General features: G+C 41.4%; 1 protein-coding gene across 5 annotated transcripts in view; it reads right to left on the minus strand.

Moving 5' to 3' along the window:
• Positions 1–8577: 8577 nt before the first annotated feature.
• Positions 8578–15000, minus strand: part of LOC113800036 (PRELI domain-containing protein 1, mitochondrial) — a 16532-nt gene continuing 10109 nt past the window's right edge. For all 5 annotated transcript variants that reach the window (XM_070123528.1, XM_070123530.1, XM_070123527.1 and 2 more), the window contains 2 exons: positions 11918–12063; positions 8578–11709 (listed from right to left, as the gene is read on the minus strand). In XM_070123528.1, coding sequence (XP_069979629.1) covers positions 11610–11709; positions 11918–12063 — 246 coding nt within the window. In that variant the 3' untranslated portion in view covers positions 8578–11609. The remainder of the gene's footprint in view (positions 11710–11917; positions 12064–15000) is intronic.

Raw genomic sequence — 15000 nt, forward strand, 5'->3', positions numbered from 1 at the left:
TGTAAAGTTCATATTCACTGTAACACAAAAGATGTTTTAACACAAAAGATGTTTTCTGCAATAACATTGTACAGTATTTGAGCAATGGAATAATTTTATGATGTTATGTAAATATGCATGAGATAATTATTAATGTTTTATTGTCTTTTTCTAAAACTTAAAAAATAAAAAAGAGTGCAAAACCTTCTTCCAATGTATGTAGAGAAATCTTTAATATGAAAGAAGATTAAAAAACAGAATAATTATACAATTCCATGTAAATTTATAAATACATATATATTTAAGTAATTCTTTGATAGACATATTTCAAGTTTCTTTCAAATAAAAAAAAATAAAAAAAATAAAACATTGCCAAACTTCAAGTGAAACTAAACCTTAAAAACTAAAATAAAATTTGAAAATATATATATATATTTAAATCTATAGTTGCCCTTATAAACGTTCTCTTTTCTTAGTTACATATTGGAACAATAGATGGCGCTGTATGAAGTATTGGACCTCGCCTTTTTTTTCTTTTTTTTTCTATCGGTGTGATACGTGCTTTCCTATCTTTCTTATATCATCTCCTTTCGTTTTCAGTCAATTTCAATTTTCTTTTAATATAATGTTGTGAAAATTACAGAAACAGAAACCGTAAAAAATAATTTCTCTGGTAAAATATCAAGTTCTTGGCCAACGCCCGCATTCGAAAGCTTGTAACCAGTATGGTACGCAAATGACGCTGTTGCCATCAAAAACTATATATATAGTCTTTGGTTGCCATGGTGACGGTACACCGCTTGACTTAGTAAGCGAAATTCTAGCCATCTACGGAGTCGCTTGAGAAAGCAAGAAAAAATCTTGAGATAGCAAGAAAAAATCTTGAGATCGCAAGAAAATATTTTAGGTAACAAATTTCCCTTCCTAAAACGCCGGTGTCATGGTTACTGAATGAATACAGTGTCTTACGCCGAGGTGTCATGGCGTCTGTTTTGTTGATTGTTCAATGAAAATATAACCATTAAAATCATTATTTTCCATCCTATTTGAAAATTAGAGACCATATTCACTTTTGTGACGTCATCAAAATAAACTTCATGTGCTTTTTTCCAAAAATAGAAATACGCCATGACACCTCCTCGAGTTGCTACTGCTCTAGCCTTTCCCATACATGCATACGTGATCGAGAAACTGCCAATAGTATTTTGTGTGACTTAACCTTAGGAATATTCTTGTGTAAACATAATGGGGATCACTATTTCACCTGCATATTTCAGTATCTCATAACTCATTATCCTGCTTCCCTCTGTTCTCCGAACATATCCATCTTCATCTCTCCCTTCCCTCTCGCTTTCTACCTCTCGCTGCACCTATCTGAAGATGGAATCAAGGACGATTCTGAAACTGATGTCTCACTTACTTCAATAAATCTAGTTTGTGCATTGTGTTTTCTACCACCACCTAGCTCTTTCTTACTCCCCCCCCCCCTTCCTTGGAGACGTTTTCCTCCATATCTAACCTCCAGTCTCATGAACACAACTACCAGTTATTTCATGCAATATGAAAAGTTTGCCAATGCTCTGGGGGAGCTACTAAATATCATGTGATATCATTCACAAAAAAGTAAAATCTGATTCTTTACGTACACTGAGTACGGAAGTCCAATAAACTTGAATATGCCAAGGCTGATGCACAATATGTAGGAGCGCGATATTATGAATTGATATGTGTTCTGTTCTAGCCCTGCAGCGTCAGTTCTAGCAGTCCTTGTGCAGTTGTGAATCTAAACTTTTCTCGCCTGGCTTTCACACGCACGCAAACTTTAATGAAGCACGGAGTCGCTGTCTGGAAATAGTTTTTTTTTTTTTCGAAGAACGTAGTAGGCTACGATGTCAGCAACTTCCCTACGCCGGCAGATATTTTAGCTATTTTATCCATCATCTTCACTATTTGAAATGACCATTAAGAAACAAGATGAAAATTCTGCTCATCGCCGATGTTGGGATACTGAAATCCAAATTAGAAAGCAAAAAACATTTAACTGAATTTTACACTATCTACCTGCATTTCGAAGTGCGGCAGATGTGTTGAATGATAATCAAATCACGAGCACCAGTTTTATACGATGCAGAAGCGGAACATAGGATGAATTACTTTTTTTCTCCAATAGTTTCTACCTGGGAACAGCCATCATATAATTAGGCTGATTCGATTATTTCTTTAAGGTACATTTTCTTTGTTATTTCTTGTTTACAGATTACCTAGGTTTAATCACTTAATTCTCAAATGATCAAGATTTTCTTTGTTTCTTATTACATTATCCAGATTTCTTATTTTTCTTTTCATATTTTTCAGGTTTTCTTATTTTTTCTTCTTACATTATGCAGGTTTTCTTACCTGTTGCTTCTTCTTTCTTTCCAGATTAGCCAGATTTTCTTATCTCTCCTCCCAGAGTATACAGAATTTCTAATCTGCTCTCAGATTAATTAAGTTTTCTTGCATATATCCTGTCCTGTATTGAGGGAGAAGTGTGGAAGTCGTACATACATGACGTCTCTGCCTAGACTTTGGTCACCGCATGCAGCGCTCCCACTTCCGGGGATTTTGTCCCCAGATTGGGACTTTTTAGCGCAGCTGGGGATAAATCTGGGAAACTGAACTTTCTGGGGATTTTCTGGGGAATTCTCATACTTAGTGAATATGCATTCTTCAGTGAAGACGAATGCATGAAGGAGGGACAGGTCACCTCTATTGTCAAAATAGTAGAGGTTTGTGGTCAGCTGTTTTGAGCGTTATATTTTCATATCGAGATTTTCATTGGCTAATGGAGTCAACAGATGTGACGTCTCAGTCAATTACACTCGAAATCAGCCTGAAATGAATACGGCGGGAAAAAGGCCGAATCATCCTCGGCTTTAAGGAACATTTAAAGGTCCCCTTCCACAAAGAGTAGCAATTGGTTATACTTCATTTAATGTACAGCAGTAAACATTCCTGACACCTAGATGTCTGAGGTACTTCAGATATGATTTCGAATCCTTTAAATGTAGAAATAGAAAGACGCAGCATTTTAGACAATCCGGTTATTGTTACAGACTTTGCGTTACTATAAATTTATGACCCTACATGGCATTGTTTTTCATGTTTTCTAAACAGTTAGGTCAAAATGACAATTCCATACACCTTTTTGACACCGTTCCTTGATTTATGGCACTGCGGTGAATTATCAAGAGCATGTCCATAAGGAGTTTACTATTGTTTTTGAAGGCAAAGATGGCAAGCTTCACGAACAAGGAAAGGTTTTCCGAGACGCGTAGCACTTCACAGCCTCTCCCTCTACTCACGGTATACGGTGCTTCGCAGGTGAAAAAGTTAATGTGAAAACACGGGCATGCGGCCGGAGGTGTTTTGTCATATAAGAAGGGATTGAGGGACAGTTGCTTAAGGCCCTATCAAACTATTACTTTTTCTGTCAATTTTAGCGTCCCTGAATGAGCTTCCCGTATAAAAATCAACTGACCCTATCACTTTACCAAGGCAGCACACATTGCCCATTTAAATAAATATGGCGCTATCAGAGTGGCATCCCAGGAATCACACGAATATTTCCATACGTATTACGATATTTTAAAGAAATATGACGATGTATATTGTATATAAGAATGTTTAAAAATAGCTCATTTTTACATTCACTTATTCTATATAATTTATCATTAAAAATATTATAACTGTACAGATTCTTCATAGCACAAGATCAAGACAGAAATTAGACGGAAACGGTCATAACCGTCTTGCAAACGATACTTGCGGAAAACCTCAAATTCAAACGGAAACGCAAAAATTGACGGAAAAAGTGCTAGTGTGATAGGTCCTTCAAGAGAAAATTGGTGAAAACGAGCATAGGTTAGAGCACGACGAAAGAGGGATGTTAGGCTTGATTCAGCGTAAAGGATCTCAACTGGAGAGGATTGAACGGAGCCTTGGGGGGTAATCGAAGTCCGCAATGGCGGATTGTGTCAAGGTGTGTGAGAAGGGAGGCAGAGCCAGAATATGTGAGACAACTTAATCAAGGATGCAGAGAAAAGAAATGATCAGTGGTTGAAACAAATAATATGTACTACACAACAGAGGTTAGAGAGCACTATGGTAAAGTACTATGGCAAAAGGGGTAAAAATGAGCTAATGATTAGGATAAAATGTATTATATGTCAAAGTCGTACAGGACAGTACTGTAATAAAGGGGTAAAAAGGGGGAGCAAAGGAATTAAGCAGAGATTAGTAACAGAGAAAAAGGTCAAGGCCAATTGGATATGGAGTACACCTGTTATCGGGGAAGGAATAGGGAGGAAACTGGCAATCGAGCTATTATGAAACAATCAGTGGGTAATACGGGTAATGGCTGTTGAAAAAAGTAGAAGAATCCGGGGAATGAGATAAAGGGCCTGAGGAAGGTAGTGAAGCATCAGGATGAATGTCAGGAGAAAAGGGGTCTGGAGAAGGACACTGTTGTGACAGTAGAGATTCAGTTGAGCATTCCGGAATGGTGGAAGCGGTAAGGATAATGGGGAACGAAGAGGGAATGGTGCCCTGGAGATGGAGGTGTTGGGAAAGAGTGGGAGGAAAAGGGTTAAGGGTAACGAGCTGCTCTTTATTTTATTTTTCGATTTTCTTGCCGATTTTAATGAAACTCACACCCTTTTATTTAGACCCTAGCCTGATCCCTGTGGTGGATTTTATTTCGAAATCGCCCGAACAGTTTTTGAGTTATGATTTTAAAAAAAAATCACCAAAGAAAAAAATAAAAATTTACCATTAAAAAAAATAACAAATATATATATATATGTATATATTTTTTTTTTCTTTTTTTTTTTAAGGTAATTCTTTATCTAGGGAATGTAGGAAGCACTTTCGACTTTTTTCTTTTTTGTGGGGGGGGATATTTTACCGAGTTGACTAGCAAGTGTTCGAAAATTACGTTTTTTTTTTCATATATACACTTTTACAAGAAGCACAGGAAAATATCGAAAAATCCACTTCCTACATTCCCTAGACACACCCTGGGATGCATAAGCTAGTATGAACCTGCACTGAAATACATTAACCTTTTCTGGTCTCTTGATATTTGTGCTTCATGTCATAAAAATACTCTAACGGGTCATTGTTTTCAGCTTACATCACACGATCTTCTTCGACTGAAATTATCAATTCTGGTCATGTTTTTATCCTGTTTGCTATTGGCAATGATGCAAATTCCCCTTTAATTCATAATATATTTGTCAGGGTTGTAGCTAATGGTAGGGGTGGGGCAGGAGGCACATGCCCCTCAGGCGTTAAGAAAAATGTGTATTTCATGCAAGTATTGGCCAAAAATTTGTAAAATACTGTACTCCAAATGATCTATTACACCCCCATCACCAAAAAGATCTAGCTATGCCTCTGTTTAGAAGGGGACTGCAACACATTTTTATTTAAAAATGGTAGAGATGGCGCCGATGGGACCATCTCTGGGCATTGGTATGAAAACAGATGGAATTTATTGGACGGTATTATTTCTAACCACCACTTTTCCCATAAGTTTCTTTCACAGGGGCACTAAATATAGTCATGTTACGCAAGAGATCATGCCCCAAGAGATACGCGAAGACCTGCTGGATGGATGCTACCCCGGCTACTCCTATGACCCACCAGAGAATGCAGTGTTCGCGAATGTTAAATGTGTGAATGAAAATGAATCGCTTTTGAACGTGAACCCCATTATCATCAAAAAGGTCCTTGATGGTCAAGTGGACGGCAATTATGATTTTCTCCAAAAATTGCGAGATGGAAACCTTGTTAAAGTACAATATAACTGCCAGATTAAAGGTTTATTTAAGCTGACGCAAATTCATGATCGAGTTAAAGTAACTATTCCTATTGGCCTAAATATTTGTAAGGGAGTAATCTTTCACAGGGATTTTAGGACGATGGAAGAAAGCGATATTCATACTTTGAAATTTGGAATACCTAGACTTTCTCCAACTCACGGAACTTTGCCCACATCATTCCCATACTGAGTGGAGGAGTAAATCCCAGATCCGCGTTGACAAGTTGCTTATAGTCCTGGAGTCAAGGAGTATTTTGGGGGTCGAGAGGGCCCTTAAATCACTCACTTGATTTTTGTAGGGGTTCTCCTGGGTCACCTTTTAGTGAGGTTGGACATGCTGAAACCCGGCAGTAATGGAGCTATTCAGTGTTTTGTCTGAAAAATCAGCACCCTCGGATGCTTACAAAAATAGGGGAAAATAGAATAGCAAGAACTGCTGGTTGAATCACATCCAGTAAGGTTTCATGGCCCATCAACTTGAAAAATTCTGCAAGATGCACGTCTTGGCAGTTCATTACATAAATCACGTTTGTTTGGTTTAACCATCAGACCCTCTCCATCAAACAGATAGCATATTTTCCAAGTGATCAACTGGCAGGAGGTGTTCGATGTCATTGTTGCGAACGTGGACATTACTTACAATTTTTTGTTTTTGCTTGGCAAGTACCTTTGCCTGCCTTGTTTGATTTAAATATGTTTATTTCTGTGAATTGTGTCAAATAAGGCCCTTTCCTTTGTAACAAGTCTTTCAGTGCGGCAAGTTTCATACAGATTAGCGTACTTCGCTTCAAACTCTAGCAGGTCTTCGCGTATATCTTGGGGCATGATCCGCATGACTACATTTAGTGCCCCTGTGAAAGAAACATGTGAAAAGTGGTGGTTAGAAATATAATAGTCCAATAAATTTCATCTGTTTTCATTCCGATGCCCAGAGATGGCCCTAGCAGCGTTTAAGCCGATGGGGCCATCTTTTAAACAAAAATGTGTTGCAGCCCCCTTCTAAACAGGGGCATAGTTAGTTCTTTTTGGGGATGGAAGTGTAATAGATCATTTGGAGTACAGTATTTTACAATTTTTTTGCCAATACTTGCATGAAATGCACATTTTTCGTAATGTCTGGGGGCATGTGCTTCCTGCCCCACACCTACCATTAAAATACTTTATGGGGACCGCCGCAGTTAGCACATGTGCGTGTTTGTGCAGGGCAGTTTGATCTATTATGACCGGGTTGGGCACAGAGGGGGTATCGGTCTGGAGCGGCAGTGTTTGGCAGGATGTCCAAATCGCTAACAATTTTGACATTGACGGAGAGGAGGTTGGTATGGTTGAAAAGGGAGGGATTGTCCACCAATGTAGATACGAATGGGAAGGTCATGTGTACTGAAAGTAATTTTGGCAATGTTGATGGGTTTCTTTCGATGGTCTCTAGGAGGAATAGAGTAGCAATGTACTGATATCACGTCCTGGTCTTTGAGGCAGCCGAGCAAGTCTTCTCCACAATCTGACCAATCTTTGGTATCGACTGGACAGTTTGCTGGGGAGATAGAGACAGTTCCGGTACAAGTATTAAGAGTTGGATGAGGTTCTGCAGAGATGGGGTTGCCAGAGAGATCAGTTAGTTTTGATAATGCTATAGCTTCAGCTTCAGATCTGACTGTTACAAGACGGGAGCGATCGCGTCGGGTACGGAGAGGGACTCTGCCAACATGTTTTTTGGAGACATTGTTGAAAGAGAAGTGTGTTGCCTGAGTAAGAAGCTGTAGAGTAGTTAAGATATTTGTGGGGTTGGTGGTGGTAGGACGGGTGCGTGTGGAAGCGGGAGTGTTGTTGAGGGGGGTAGTATTACGGAGAGATGGAGAATAAGGCTGTGAGGTAGTAATAAGGGAGGTTGGGGTGTTTGGTGAAGAAGGTTGTAGGGGTAGAGTTGATGAATTTGAGGAAGTTGGGAGGGTAGGGATGTCTTCTGGAGATTGAATCTCTGCTTGGGTGGGTACTGCACTAGTAGGCATTGAGTGGGTAGTAGTTTGTGTTCAGAGTCGTGGTCAAACGACAGCCTGGGTCGGGGAGCCGGTAGTTTGAATTGGTATGGCTATTTGATGAAGAGGCAAGCCTCATTGCCCTTAATAAGGGTATTACATCTTCATTACTGGCCTTGACTATGTTGGGGAAAGAAACCGTCCACCCCTCAGGGTCCCCTTGAGGGGTAACGGCTAGACAATTAAAACAGGGGAATACCATGCCCAGGGTTCCCTCAGCCCGTTCAGGCACAAAGTCAGCCTTTCATCCTTTCAGTACGGCTCTTACCCCTTAGGAAGTGGATAGTAGAAGGGGTTGGAGAAGGGACGGAAACAAAAAAAAAGCAGGAGGGTAAAAAGACTGTAAAATTAGTTGCGTCAAGGGCCGAGGCCCATGGTAGGGGAGATCCCCAGCATTGGATCCAAGTCTTCGCCTCCTAAGGCCCCCCTCGACAATAAAGGGCAAGGGATTGGGGGTGGGGGGTGGAGACATGTGTTGTAATTGAAAATCTATTACCATTTGGCATTTAATGAGCTTAACAAATGTTTCAAATATTTCTTGGTCATCAATGTTTATACAGGTTCTTTATTACACATCTAAATACGTTGTATATTTTGTTTTTTTTCCTCTATCTTACCAGGTAAAATGTGTGGCTTTGGCCATATCTGTTTCATGTAGTACTTCCTGTTTTAACCAAACTTTGACTAAAAAGACAAAACTGAATTTCTCTAAATTTTCTTTATTGATACTATTCCAATATCTTTCTGCTGGTTTTACTGATCACTAATTATTATAAGAACATGGACACTCACTTAGCCTATAGAAAGTTCTACAACTATAGATGTGAGTGTAATGTTCATCAGACGAGCTGACAATTTCTACACCAAGCACCCTAGGTTGCTACAAAAGGTATTGGTTAGTTAGACCATCAACTTCAGTACAATCAGTATTATACCTCTAAACCAGTTATGCACCAAACAAAAATGTCAAATAACATAATCAACACAAATATAACTGTCAAAAAGATGCCCTTGAAGAAAGTTGCAATGAACATAGAATTTAGCACAAAGCAGAGCAGTTGGATAAAAATATACATGTGACATATCCTAAAACTAGTTATATCCTTTGGAAACTATTTTGTGGATATAACGCACATATATATATGGCCGGAAACAACAAAGAATAGTATCTAAAAAAAAATAGATACAAGGCTGAAGTAATGCTAAAAGAGAAGGGTTTCTCAAAACAGATTATGCAAATTTTGCAGATATTTAGTTTTACACATTCCTATTGTTCTCTACCATTGCTGTCACTTAGTATTTAAATATAATTTCAAAATAAAAAGCACCATGGGGTTATTTTAAGCAAAGCAATCTGCACTTCTAGTATCTTAGCTAAATAATTTAGCTACTATGCTAGATCCTCTCATTAACATTTGTGATTAGGTGCAAATTCATTTTTTTTTTTATAAAACTCTTTTCTATAAACTAAAAGGAATCTATAAAGCATAAAAAATAGCAACTACTGTTTTCACTGTTGATGACTACATCTTCCCTTATTTTAATGAAAGAGTTACGCTGTCACACAAAATACAGATTCAAGTTTATCAAAAATCATTTTAAACATACCATATGTGAAGGAAATCTTTGCCCTTTGCTTTTCTTTTTTTTAACTGGTGTTTCATGCAGAAGATACTCCTTGCTATAAAACACCTGTCCACTCGAAAGTTATGTGAACCACTATTCAATGTGCACATTTCAAATGATTACATGAAGTGAACTGGAATGCACTTCACACTCCTTTCATTATGAAATCAAGATCATTGAGCATTGACAACATCCTTCATCTGTAAACATATATTGGTCTTCTAAACACCTTGGAATGAATCTTTATATTGCATTGATGGAGAGATATTATTGTAACAAACTGAAATATAATATCAGTGCTTGGATATTACTTCATTCATACAAAGTACAAAAACTTCAATCACAAGATGTAAAAATGTACAGTAAAGGGTTTTGTTAAGGATGAGTCTAAAAAAAATAAGGTAAATTTTCTTCAATATCTTTATAAGTTATAATCAGGGTTAATATAACTACTATTTGATTTTTTTTAGAAGACTGGTTATATACATGTTTTTTTCTCAAAAAAAGAAGAAGATAAAAACAACAGAGAAGAAATTACCAAGAACACAAATTCTATATCACAAAAAGACATTACTAATCATCCAACAACAAAAATCTGAAGAAATGTAACAAAGACCTAGACAAGATGGTGTTAACCCACAAAAAATGAGCAGGACAATCTAGAACACTGACAACCCAAAGATAATGTCTCATACACCGTTTCTTTGTATCAACATTCAGAATGATGTATTGTATGAGAAAGGGCAGTATTCCACACTCATCTCACTCAGGTGAGGGTATTGCCTGCATGGCTTATTTTGTCCTCTCCCTTGGCCAGGAGGATTTAAATATGATCCTATGCAGAGTCTTCCAATATGAATCCCCTTGGAGCAAAGAATGTAGAAATGGTTATCACTATATACATTCCCTTGGTCAATGACTTGATTCACAGGTCAACATAGCTTAAAATTTTCACAAAGACTTCCAGCACAAAGTAGACCAGCACTGTTAGTGCATATGCATGTATATGTCAGTGAAAAGCCTTAAAAAGTTAAATCAATTTTTCTTTTGAAGTGAAAGTTTCCTGTGATATGGACCTATTCATAATGTATGAAGGAGTGAGAATGTTATTTCAAAAACTTGACAATCGATGACAATAAATCAACACCTGAAAGGAACATGCATGGAATGAATGAAAAAATAAATTCTCACCACTTCTCATCAGTGATATTTCCCACAAGAACAAACAAGCTTTGAAGTCCCACATTCCTCCGGACGGAATATTACCAACTATCCAAGTGCTTGACCCTTTCCAAGGAATGGACACCTATGAATGCGAGACTTGTGGAAAGTTTTATATGAATATATATACAAGGACAATACATGATTCATTTGATGTTCGATGGGAATGATAATGCAGACTTATTAGTACCCCTGGACACTATGATATACACTGTACCGAGGCAATCATATAATCCAGGTCATTTGTAGGCTTCTTTCTTCTCACTTGCTACCTTGCTACCCAACATATGCACTGTCATAGGTTCCATCATGCTAGCAAGACTTCAAAAATTGTTAGTGAATGGTTCCTAGTGGGTACAATTTCCAAATCAAAAAGAATTCCCCTAAATTCTACCTGTTTAAGTTTTCAAGAAATCAAGAACTATTCCCTACCAATCACTTTCACCAGGTCAGTATACATATGATTTAGAATTACTGAGATCATTCAACCTTGGAAAGCAAGTATATTTTACTTTTGGGAACACTTACAACTTTAGTTGTAAAATGAAATCCTTGAAAAATTATCTTGTATATCAAATCTTTAGAACAAAGTTTCTTTTTCATAAATGGCATACCAATGAAAGGGAGAATAAAAAATATATAATAAAAAAATCAAAAACTGCAAACAATTTCCATGTTTAGGTTTATGTGCCTCACATAGTTTTCAATGATATCATAGTTACATAATGTAACTACACAGTCATTCCTATCACCCAATACCTAACACTCCAAATCACAAAGTAGTAGCACCAGTGGCTCCCTATCTAAAATAACCCTTATATCCATGATGGAATCCATGAAATATATAGCTCTTTTATTAATATTCAGTCTACAGACTTTCACTTTCAGCTCCGCACACCTTCACAGGCAGCATAAATTGGCCCAGCCTTCTCCTGAGCTAACTCCTTCGCCCTCTTTGCTGTTTCTCGAGCCGCATCTTTCAACCTGTTCATAAAAAAGCCAATTGTGAGAACTCTTTCACTGTCAAAAATATCCATCTCCTGAAAACATTAATGTATTGTTGGTATGACCTACTTACATAGAATATCTTATCAACTATAAAATGCCCAACTATTAATCATCTATAACTAATGTTGCTTGAAATATCAACTTCTTGGACATAACACCAAATAAAGGCAACTTTGTAAAATACCTCTGTTTTCTCTCTTCTAATGTCAGGTGGTGGTTATGGCTGCTTTCCGCTGGGATATCAACAACAGGGAATAATCTATTCAAGGCAAAGCTGAAACCCAAGTTGGTCTTCTGGATGTTTTTCTTGTAGCGCTCCAGTCCAAATTTCTAGAAGATCAAAATTTTCTAATGTTAAATTTGTTTAATAAATGTCTGTCTGACAAACACACACAAGCATGCAAGAAGACATGCTCCACTCCACAACACACCACACCTCATCGCTCCACTTCACAACACACCACACCCCATCGCTCCACTCCACAACACACCACATCCCATTGCTCCACTCCACAACACACCACACCCCATCACTCCACTTCACAACACACCACACCCCATTGTTCCATTGTTCCACTCCACAACACACCACACCTCATCGCTCCACTCCACAACACACCACACCTCATCCCTCCACTCCACAACACACCACACCCCGTCGCTCCACTCCACACCACACCACACCCCGTCGCTCCACTCCACACCACACCACACCCAGTCGCTCCACTCCACACCACACCCCGTCATTCCACTCCACACCACACCACACCCCATCGCTCCACTCCACAACACACCACACACCATCGCTCCAATCCACAACACACCACACCCCATCGCTCCACTCCACAACACACCACACCCCATCGCTCCAATCCACAACACACCACACCCCATCGCTCCACTCCACAACACACCACACCCCATCGCTCCACTCCACAACACACCACACACCATCACTCCACTCCACAACACACCACACCCCATCGCTCCACTCCACAACACACCACACCCCATCGCTCCACTCCACAACACACCACACCCCATCGCTCCACTCCACAACACACCACACCCCATCGCTCCACTCCACAACACACCACACACCATCGCTCCACTCCACAACACACCACACACCATCGCTCCACTCCACAACACACCACCCCCCATCGCTCCGCTCCACTCCACACCACACCACACCCCATCGCTCCACTCCACAACACACCACACCCCATCGCTCCACTCCACAACACACCACACCCCATCGCTCCACTCCACAACACACCACACCCCATCGCTCCACTCCACAACACACCACACCCCATCGCTCCACTCCACAACACACCACACCCCATCGCTCCAATCCACAACACACCACACACCATCGCTCCACTCCACAACACTCCACACCCCATCGCTCCACTCCACAACACACCACACCCCCTCGCTCCACTCCACAACACACCACACCCCATCGCTCCACTCCACAACACACCACACCCCCTCGCTCCACTCCGCACCACACCTCGTCGCTCCACTCCACACCACACCACACCCCGTCGCTCCACTCCACAACACACAACACCCCATCGCTCCACTCCCCAAACACACCACACACCATCGCTCCACTCCACAACACACCACACCCCATCGCTCCACTCCCCAAACACACCACACACCATCGCTCCACTCCACAACACTCCACACCCCATCGCTCCACTCCACAACACACCACACCCCATCGCTCCACTCCACAACACACCACACCCCATCGCTCCACTCCACAACACACCACACACCATCGCTCCACTCCACAACACACCACACACCATCGCTCCACTCCACAACACACCACGCCACATCGCTCCGCTCCACTCCACACCACACCACACCCCATCGCTCCACTCCACAACACACCACACCCCATCGCTCCACTCCACAACACACCACACCCCATCGCTCCACTCCACAACACACCACACCCCATCGCTCCACTCCACAACACACCACACCCCATCGCTCCACTCCACAACACACCACACCCCATCGCTCCAATCCACAACACACCACACACCATCGCTCCACTCCACAACACTCCACACCCCATCGCTCCACTCCACAACACACCACACCCCATCGCTCCACTCCACAACACACCACACCCCATCGCTCCACTCCACAACACACCACACCCCATCGCTCCACTCCGCACCACACCCCGTCGCTCCACCCCACACCACACCACACCCCGTCGGTCCACTCCACAACACACCACGCCCCGGCGCTCCACTCCACAACACACCACACCCCATCGCTCCACTCCACAACACACCACACCCCATCGCTCCACTCCCCAAACACACCACACACCATCGCTCCACTCCACAACACTCCACACCCCATCGCTCCACTCCACAACACACCACACCCCATCGCTCCACTCCACTACACACCACTCCCCATCGCTCCACTCCACAACACACCACACCCTATCGCTCCACTCCACAACACACCACACCCCATCGCTCCACTCCACACCACACCCCGTCGCTCCACTCCACACCACACCACACCCCGTCGCTCCACTCCACAACACACCACACCCCGTCGCTCCACTCCACAACACACCACACCCCGTCGCTCCACTCCACAACACACCACACCCCGTCGCTCCACTCCACAACACACCACACCCCATCGCTCCACTCCACAACACACCACACCCCATCGCTCAACACAATACAACACTCCACTCCACAACACAATACAACACTCCACTCCACTCCACAACACACCACACCCCATCGCTCAACACAATACAACACTCCACTCCACAACACAATACAACACTCCACTCCACAACACAATACAACACTCCACTCCACAACACAATACAACACTCCACTCCACAACACCATACAACACTCCACTCCACAACACCATACAACACTCCACTCCACAACACCATACAACACTCCACTCCACAACACCATACAACACTCCACTCCACAACACCATACAACACTCCACTCCACAACACCATACAACACTCCACTCCACAACACAACACTCCACAACACAACACTCTACAACACAACACTCTACTACACAACACTCTACAGCACAACACTCTACGACACAACACTCTACAACACAACACTCTGCAAGACAACACTCTACAACACAACACTCTACAACACAACACTCCACAACACAACACTCCACAACACAACACTCCACAACACCACACTCCACAACACAACACTCCACAAC

The sequence above is a fragment of the Penaeus vannamei genome, chromosome 7, assembly GCF_042767895.1.
Source record: "Penaeus vannamei isolate JL-2024 chromosome 7, ASM4276789v1, whole genome shotgun sequence".
Classification (NCBI taxonomy): Eukaryota; Metazoa; Arthropoda; class Malacostraca; order Decapoda; family Penaeidae; genus Penaeus; species Penaeus vannamei.